General features: G+C 52.7%; 1 protein-coding gene across 2 annotated transcripts; it reads right to left on the reverse strand.

Moving 5' to 3' along the window:
- Window positions 1-1486: 1486 nt before the first annotated feature.
- On the reverse strand, window positions 1487-6435 carry SIX3 (SIX homeobox 3). Of its 2 annotated transcripts, XM_030499921.1 has the most exons (3): window positions 5314-6435; window positions 2868-3027; window positions 1487-2438 (listed from the first exon to the last, which is right to left on the reverse strand). In XM_030499921.1, the coding sequence occupies exons 1-3, from the start codon at window positions 6072-6074 to the stop codon at window positions 2337-2339; spliced, it is 1023 nt and encodes a 340-aa protein (XP_030355781.1). In that variant the 5' UTR covers window positions 6075-6435; the 3' UTR covers window positions 1487-2336. The 2 variants fall into 2 exon arrangements, with proteins under 2 accessions (XP_030355781.1, XP_030355782.1); XM_030499922.1 differs by having other exon boundaries at window positions 1487-3027; window positions 5314-6430.
- Window positions 6436-8395: the final 1960 nt, after the last annotated feature.

Here is an 8395-nt window from a genome sequence, read left to right on the forward strand (position 1 = left end):
GCTGCCGGGGTAGACACAGCAGCCCGAGTCCAGGCTTGAGACCCGTGCGAGGGCCCTCGAGGAGACTTTTATGCCCTCCAAGGTAACATTTCTCCCCTCTTAAAGCCACAGCGGGGGGGAGAGGAAAAGAACTAAGTTCACCACACGACCCCCTTCTCCCACCTCTGCGGAACACGGGAGCCCTCGTGTTGTGTGAGTGTTCCTCTCCTCAGGCAATTCCCATCCATTCTGGTTTCGTACAACCGGGAGTTATTTGGTTTCACCCCCCATCTCGTGTTGGCGACGGGGCAGTGGCGCTGCCCGTGGTGAGGCCCCGCTGCGGGGCCACTCGTGGAGTGAAGGGGAAAGCGAACCCCGACGGGGCGGGCGCTGCCTCGGGCCACCCGTGTCCGTACCCGCGGTGGCTCCCGCGGCCCATCGGAGGAGAAATCCCACCACAACGCCTACGCGGGTCTCCGCGGCCCAGCGCGGAAACTCCGTCCCCACCCAGGGGAGTCTCCGGGGGTGGAACACACACACCCCCCTACGCGCTCTCTGCGCGCACACGCGCGGCTTTTCCCCAGGGGCACCAAAAATGTATGAACGTATTTGCACATCAGCTTATTCCTTCACATCACCCATTAGTGGCTTGGTCTGAGGTCTCAGACCCTCAGGGATTCTCCCAGATACCCAGGTAGCCTCTTGGGGCAGAGGGAAGCCCAGGCCCTTCCTAAGGCTTCCCCATAAACCTAGCTCGGACTTCTCCCCCCAGAAAAAGGAGGAGAAGTGAAGAGGGAGAGAAGACTCGGGCGACACAAAGATAGATCGGAAGTCCAAATTACTTTGGAAATGGTCAAGAAATTCTAAGCACGTTTCTCCCTAAATTCCTGGTAAGTTTCAAAATTGTATTTTCAAGTGAAAACAAGTTCAGAATTTACCTCTCGTTAATTCATGGCTGAATAATCTGCCCAGGGCAAAGCAAAACTTTAATGAAAAAAAGAAAAAAAAAAAAGGGGGGGGGGGGGAAAGAAGAAAAAGAAAAAAAGAGAGAAAGATGCTGAAATACTGTTAGTCATGCAAATAAAGGCTTCTTTCAGCACGTTACAATATACTCCGGATTCGAGGGGAGGAGCTGCAACCCGCTTAGGGCTAGGAGTTTATGTTTTTGTTTTCCTTTAAAGCTACAAAACAAATCCCGAAATGTCTTAACCGCTCTCCGGAGCCCCCCGGCCCCGCAGACGGGCGGCGAGGGGAAGCCTTTCAGCTCGGAGGGCACAAAAAAAGGACCGGGGGGGCGAGGGGACACACACACACACACACAGCTGGAGCCCGCGGTGGCGGAGGGACAGGAGGGACACGCACCGTGCAGCCCGGGGTCCTCGCTGCCGCCCGCCCGCAGCCTCCTCGCAGGGTCCCTCCGTCCCCCCAGAATCCTCCCGGCATGGCCCACGGGGGAGGGGGAGAGCGTATTTTTTCCGTGGCGGACAAAAAGACCAACATCTCTGGGTAGATAAGAAAATGGAATACTGTATTTGATTTAGAAAGTTTGTACATATAGATAAACACGCAGTTAAGGAAACAATAGTTGAAGCGTCCTACGTGGAGTTTAAGAAGAGACCCCCCAAAGCTGCTATGAAATACTCAAAATAGCTTTTGCATAAGATAACTACGGTTGCACCCTAAGCTTTTTTTTTTTCTTTTCTTTTTCTTTTTTTTCTTTTTTTTTTTTTTTTTCTATCGCTGAGGTCCCTTTTGAAAACCTAGCACGTCAGCTCTTGACAGCTAAGTTTGTGCAAGGAACACCGAGTCAAGGAAAATAAAAAGGAAAGAAGGAGAAAGGGTGGGAGGGAGATAGACAGAGCGGGGGGAGGAGGAAAGAAAGAGGAGCGCAAATATCATATACAAGCATTTCTACACATATATTACAAACTGGGAAAATGACCGCATCATTAAGATATACATAATTCATATAAAATTTTGAAATAAAAATAAAAATCTGTTACAGTCATAACTATTCTTTTTCCACATTTATAACCAGTACCCACACAGGCAGTGACAGAAGTGTAGAAAAAAAGGTGCTTACGAATAAAATGATTGTCTGCTGAACAAAAAAAACCAGAGAATTGCATCTTGGCTGGACCATCACTTGGACTTGAAAAAAAAAAAAGAAAATAACAAACAGAGAGAAAGGGAGAGGGAGAGAGAAAGAGAGAAATAGGACCAACAAAAAGGCGATAAACATCTGTTATTTCCCTCTTCAAGGAGTTCCTTTTTAATTTTTTTTTTCATTTTTTATTTTTGTACAAATTCGATCGGAGTTTGCGTTTGTTTGTCTGGTTTCTGTTTGTTTTCCTTGACTATAGAGAATATTTTTTCCCAGATACAAATTTAATCATCATCATCATGCAAGTGGGTGAAATGCGTCCATGGAAAAGCGCAAAGGAGAAATCGTGCTTGTCCTAAAAAGAATACAATTGTCACTTTTGCTTTGCTTTTTTTTTTCCTTTTTTTTTTTCTTTTTCTATATATAATAATTATCTTTCCCGCCCCCCCCCCCCCCCCCCCCGCTGCCGCACCAGCGTTTGTGACTGTTGAAGTTTTAGCTCCATCTCTTGGTGGTGGTGTTGGCTGCCGGTGGTGGTGGTGGATTCTCTGAGCCCTGTCTGTTTGTTTGCTATTATGTTTGGGTCGGGTTTGGCCTTTGCTTTCCTCCCGGCTGTGTGTGTGCGTGCATGCGGGTGTGTGTCCTCATCCTGGGTTGTCTCGGTTTGTTTTGCTCGGGCCGGGGAGAGGGTGCTTGGCTGTTTGGATTTGGATTTTTTTTGTTTGTTTGTTTGTTTGTTTGTTTTCCGATATCATACATCACATTCCGAGTCGCTGGAGGTTACCGAGAGGATGGAGGTGCCCGTCTCGGCTCTTTCTGTCAGGCTGGAGACGCTGGTGGTCGGGCTGGCAGCCGTGGACGGAGACTCGGCCGAACTGTGGGTCGGGCAGCCGGGCTCTGCCAGCGACCGCATGCCGCTCTGTCCTATCGCCTGGTGCTGGAGCCTGCAGCGCGCCGGGAGACAAAACAACAGCACAGCCCCGCTGAGACACCGGCCGCCGCTGCTGCCGGGAGCACGGCGCCCGCCCGGCCCCGCGCCCGCCCGCCCGGGGACAGCCCCGGCCCTGCCTGGAGCGGAACCGCCGGCCCTGTCGCCTTTCCACATCGGCCCGCGGAGCCCGTGAGCGGTGGCCGGGCCAAGCCGTGCGGGGCCGCGCTTCCCCCGCTGCGGGCCCCGGGGCTCCTCCGCGCCGCCAGGCCGGGACCGGGACAGCCAACCCCGAGGGTGGGGTGGTGGGGGCACCCAGTGCATACACAGCGAGAGGGGTCGCGGGGCCCGGGAAGAGCAGGGAGAAGCGGTTCCCGGCCCCCTGGTTTGAAAAACGCGAGCAGCGCCTCCCCTTTCCCGGAGAGGCATTCATCCCGCGGGCCTCGGAGCAAAGCCGCAGCTCCTCAAACACCGGGCCACCGCAGAAAGCGAGCTGCGAGGGCCAGCCGGTAGCAGTGAAGCAGGTACCGGAACCTTATCCTGTGCTCTGGAGGATATCTGCCTAAATATTCTTCAGTGCATGGATAAATACTCTGGGGTCGGCGGCAGGACTGAGAACGGTCCTGTCCCGGGGATGCAGTACTGGGAATGAAATACAATAAAAAAGGCCGATGGTGGAACACAGCGCTTCGCTCCGGTCGAAATTTAAGTCCTTTTTTTCCATCTAAAATCCCAAATTAGCTTTAAAGTGCTAGTCCTTTCACCCTCAGCACTTAAGGGTACATTGTTATTGAACATTTCTTTTTTTTTTTTTTTAAGAGGCAGTAAATTATTTTTAGGTTTCCTAACGTGTTGGGGATATTCCCCTGCGCCCGTTTATTCCGCTCGAAACCCGAAGAAAGCCCGATTCGAGAGTAAGAGCTAAAAGTCATGGACTGAGCACCCTGCCAGAGCCTCCAGCGCCCAGCACTGCCAGGGTGAATCAAAATACACTCTTCGCCCAACTGCTTCTCACCGGTGTATTTTCTGTTCAACTGCTCGCAAAGGTCAGAAAAAATGTAGCCAGTTTATTCTACATTTCTCATTATTTTAAGTTGTCTAATTTCAGACTCTTTCATTTTTCCTCCATTTACAATTCCCGGTGCATTCATCTGCTGTCAACAGCGTTGAGTCAACAAAAACATCCGTAGGCAACTTCTGTTTATTTACAGTCCTAAGCTGATCTGTTTTCCATTTAATGGAAATTAAATGGCGAGGCACTTTTAGGTTGCATTTCTCCTACAGAACCTTGAATCAATAGCACCAGTGCTATAATTAGGAGGAATTTAAGAGACAGCATTTACTAGAACTAGAAGTTTTGTTTACGCGCTTACAGTGGTAGCCAAACTTAAATTAAAATAAAAACGTGTCAAGCTGGATTAAGGGTCCATTTTCATTTGCAAAATAACTTTTACAGATAAAAAATAAAATGAATGAAAGAAAGAAGGGTACCTCGCTTTTATCATGGCAAAGTAGAAATTAAAAAATAAAAAAAAAAAAAAAGGACGACGAGAGACATGCACATAAAGGCAATGTAAATGCACAGGAAACACACGACCAGAGGGCCAGGTCGCCATGTGGTTTAAACAGAGAAATAAGGGTGGGGAAAATGAGAGGTTTTCCGACCTCTCCAGGGCTTTTTTCCTGTTTTCTCACTAAGCCAAACGGCTCTGGGCTCTGCGTGTGCTGGTCCCGCCGCGCAGGCGGAGGAGCAGGGACAATGGGAGCCGGGCCGCCCGCTCTGCAGGGACCCGCTCTGACCTGCACCGCCCGCCGCGGCCCTTCGGCGCCGGAACCGCGCCAGAGCCCGGCCATGCGCCGGTCCCGGCCAGCCGAGAGCAACACCGGAGCCCACCGACCCGGGGCCGGCAGCCGCTGCTGGGAGGGTGGGACAGAGGGAAGCGGGGAGGGAAAGCCGGGCGCTGCCCCGCAGCAGCCGCTGCTCCCCGCACGCACACCCCGAGCTGCCCACGCCCGCGGGTGAGCCCCAGCGCTGCCCGCACCCCAGAAAAGCATGGGGAGCCCGGGCAGGGCTCGGGGCGCGCCAGGCAACTTCGAGCAGTGCCTGCCTCCGTTACATCCTTGCGGCTGCCGGAGGGAGACCTGCCCGTCCGGCGCGGGTACTATTTTCTCCCGGTGGCGGGGATGGAGAGGAGGAGAAGCAGGAAGGAGATGCAGAGGCGCGCTGTCGTCCGCGGCCGTCCGCGGTGCCCCGCCGTCCGCGTCGCCCCCAGCCCGGAGCGGGGCCCCGCAGCCCACTGACCTGTTTTTAGCAGCCGCCGCTCTGTCTCTTTGCCTTCGGTTTTTGAACCAGTTGCCTACTTGCGTGGGGGTGAGCCCCGTGGCCTGAGCCAGTTCCCTTTTCTTGCTGGGGTTGGGGTAAGGGTCCTGCAGGTACCACTCCCTCAGGAGGCTGCGAGTCCTCTCCTTGAAGCAGTGCGTCTTCTGCTCGCCATCCCAAATGGTCCTGGGCAGCGGAAACTTCTTCCTCACCCTGTATTTATCAACCGGCCCCAGCGGGCGACCCCTTAGCTTCTCGGCCTCCTGGTAGTGCGCTTCGAGCCACATGGCCTGTAACTTGCCGTGGGACTCCTTGGTGAATTTGTGGTTCTCCAGGATGTGGTAGAGGTCTCGGAAGTTGCCCGTGTGGAAGGCCACCACCGCCCGGGCGCGGAGGATGGACTCGTGCTTGTTGATGGCCTCGCATGCCCCCGGCGCCACCGGCAGCGACCAGAGGAACCTCCCCAGCCTTTCTATGTCTCCAGTCTCCTCCAGCGTCTCGCAGACGCTGGCCACTTGCTCCGGGGAGAAGTTGAGTGTGGGCAGCTGAAACATTGACAACTCTTCGTGGGGTGCCCGAGAGCTGCCGCCTCCACCGCCGCCGGCACCGGGGCTGCAGCCCGAGCCGCTGCCGCTGCCGCCGCCGCCGCTGGCAAGAAGGAGGGAGCGGTGGTGCGGGTCGGCGGCGAAGTTTGGCAAGAAGAAATGGGTGGGATAAAGCTCTAGCGGGGACCTGAACACCATGGGATGACCGGGGAGAGGGGGAGACGAATCAAGGAGAAAAGAAAGAAAGGGAGGAAGAAGGGAGGAAAGGGCACACGCACAGCGCACGCATCCACAACCGCACACGCACACACAGCCACATAGAGGCACGGGGACTCGCACACACACACACAGGCGCTCACACTCACTAGCACGCACACGCGCTCGCTCACGCGCGCACACACACGCACACACACGCGCACTCACACGCACCCGGCCCCGCGCCGCCGCCGAGTCAGGATTCAGTGATTCAACAGCAATCGCCCTAATGACAACAGCCTCATAATATCTCCCCTAAATCCACAGTGAGTGCAGCGCTGAAACATTTTGTTTCGCTTTTCTATTGGTCTTCTGAGTGTCGTTGTGGCGTTGCCATGGCAGCCCCTGCCAATCACTGTCAGCCCTGCCAATCATTACGGAGTACGTAAGGGAGGTTTTTACCACTTCGCCCAAATGCACGGGGGGGGAGGGAAGCGGGGCGGTTGGTGGAAAAGCCTGATTTGTTTTTTCTTTTTCTTTTTCTTTTTCTTTTTCTTTTTCTTTTTCTTTTTTTTTTCTTTCCTTAATCTTTGCAACTCCTAATCTCAGCACTTCCCCTTCTCCCTGTCTCTCCCCCCTCCTTCTCCACACCCCTCCTAAATAAGGGATCAAATAATGCGAAAAGCAGTGTGCACATATTTGTTGAATGGGATGAGCAATTAGAGGGTGGAATATTATTGTGATCTTAACGAGCCTCGTTAAAGCTAAAGGAGATATGGGGGAAAAGTAAATGGGCCAGGCTGGGATACACGTTCGGATAAAGGGCTCCTAACTGAGACAATTTACACATGATTTGCACGTAGTTTCACTTCATTCTGCCTATCTGAGCACTAATAGTGCCGGGGAAGAAAAGAAAGATGAGATCATTAGACCCATCCTCACGCCGGTGACCCTCCCAGAAGCAGGCACATACAGTACAGCCTGCCTTCAGCCCTGCTTCCCCGAAGAGTCCCTCTACTCTCCCCCCCACTCCCGCTTTCTGCCCCTCTCCGCTCGAGGAGAGATCCGCTGCCCGCGGAGTTCCGCGGCGGCTCCGCCGAGACTGGCACAGGGCATGCAGCCCGGACCTGCTCCGGCGCCCCGCTCGGTGCCTCCCCGTCCCGCGCCTTGCTTCCCCCGCCCTCCCGCTCCTTCTTGCCTTCCCTTTCCCTCTTCTCTCCCTTCCCTCTCTCCACTTTGTTTTTCTTCCAGTCTGGCTTTCCCCTCCCGCCCGCCTCACCTCCTCTCGCCCTTTCCTTTCCCTCGAGCTCAGCGACCTGGCGAGGCTGGTCCTCGCCCCAAACTCGCCACCGCACCTCTCCTCTTCCCTCTGATATCTGCCTGGAATTCGAGGGCTTCTGTGCGGGCAAGAGGAAAGGGAGGCGAGCAAAAGCGGGTTTGAATCCAGATTAATTTTCTTTCTTTCCTTTTATTTTATTTTTTATTATTATTTTTTTAATTATTGGTAGCAAGGAAAATCCCCGTGGTGGTTTGAGCCCATCCCTTAGTAGGACCTAGCTAAGTCGCCAGACCTTGCTACCATGCAACTATATTTATTATTAGGTATGTTGCTTTTAAGAAGATTTAATCAGCATCTTGAGCTGGTAACTCTTTTGTTTAGTTTCTGTAGCTATGGAAGTGTGATTTACAGAGATTTGTACGGGTCATGGACATCTTTCCAGACTTACTGTGTATATTTAGACAGGACTTTGCTTGGTGTTAAAAAGTGTATATTTTGAATAGGTTCACACACAGTAGCAAACAATACCGACATTGTAAAGGCATGTACAACGAGTATTGAAACGCAGCATCCAGACTTCAACTAATCTGCCCTCAATAAAGCTGAAATAATTATCCTAAGCCGCCTTTCTAGAAGAAAAATCATTGAGGAATTCAAAACTTTTTTAAAGATCTTTTCTGCATTCCGATGGAGATCGAGGGGTGAGGCTTGGAGCCCAAACTACTTTCAGACATCAATGGAGGGAAGGAGGGGGGGGAAGAGAGATATTACAATTAAAATGTGAAAACATAGCGTGACTTGCCCTATCCGAAGGATAATAATAATAATACTGCTATGGGTGGTAGAAGTTCTTTAGCTGGGCTCCAAACCGGTTGTGATCCTTTCACAGCGCACTCCTCGTGAAATAATTCCAAGTGGCAGATGAATAGGTCCAGTTGGAAGAGCTGCTGGACTGGAAGAAGCCCGCTGTATTACACATTCATCTGATTTCCACAAAACTGTCATCGGTGTGCTACGCGGCTTCACGGCCCGAATGGAAATAACT

The sequence above is a fragment of the Strigops habroptila genome, chromosome 10 (assembly GCF_004027225.2).
Source record: "Strigops habroptila isolate Jane chromosome 10, bStrHab1.2.pri, whole genome shotgun sequence".
Taxonomy (NCBI): domain Eukaryota; kingdom Metazoa; phylum Chordata; class Aves; order Psittaciformes; family Psittacidae; genus Strigops; species Strigops habroptila.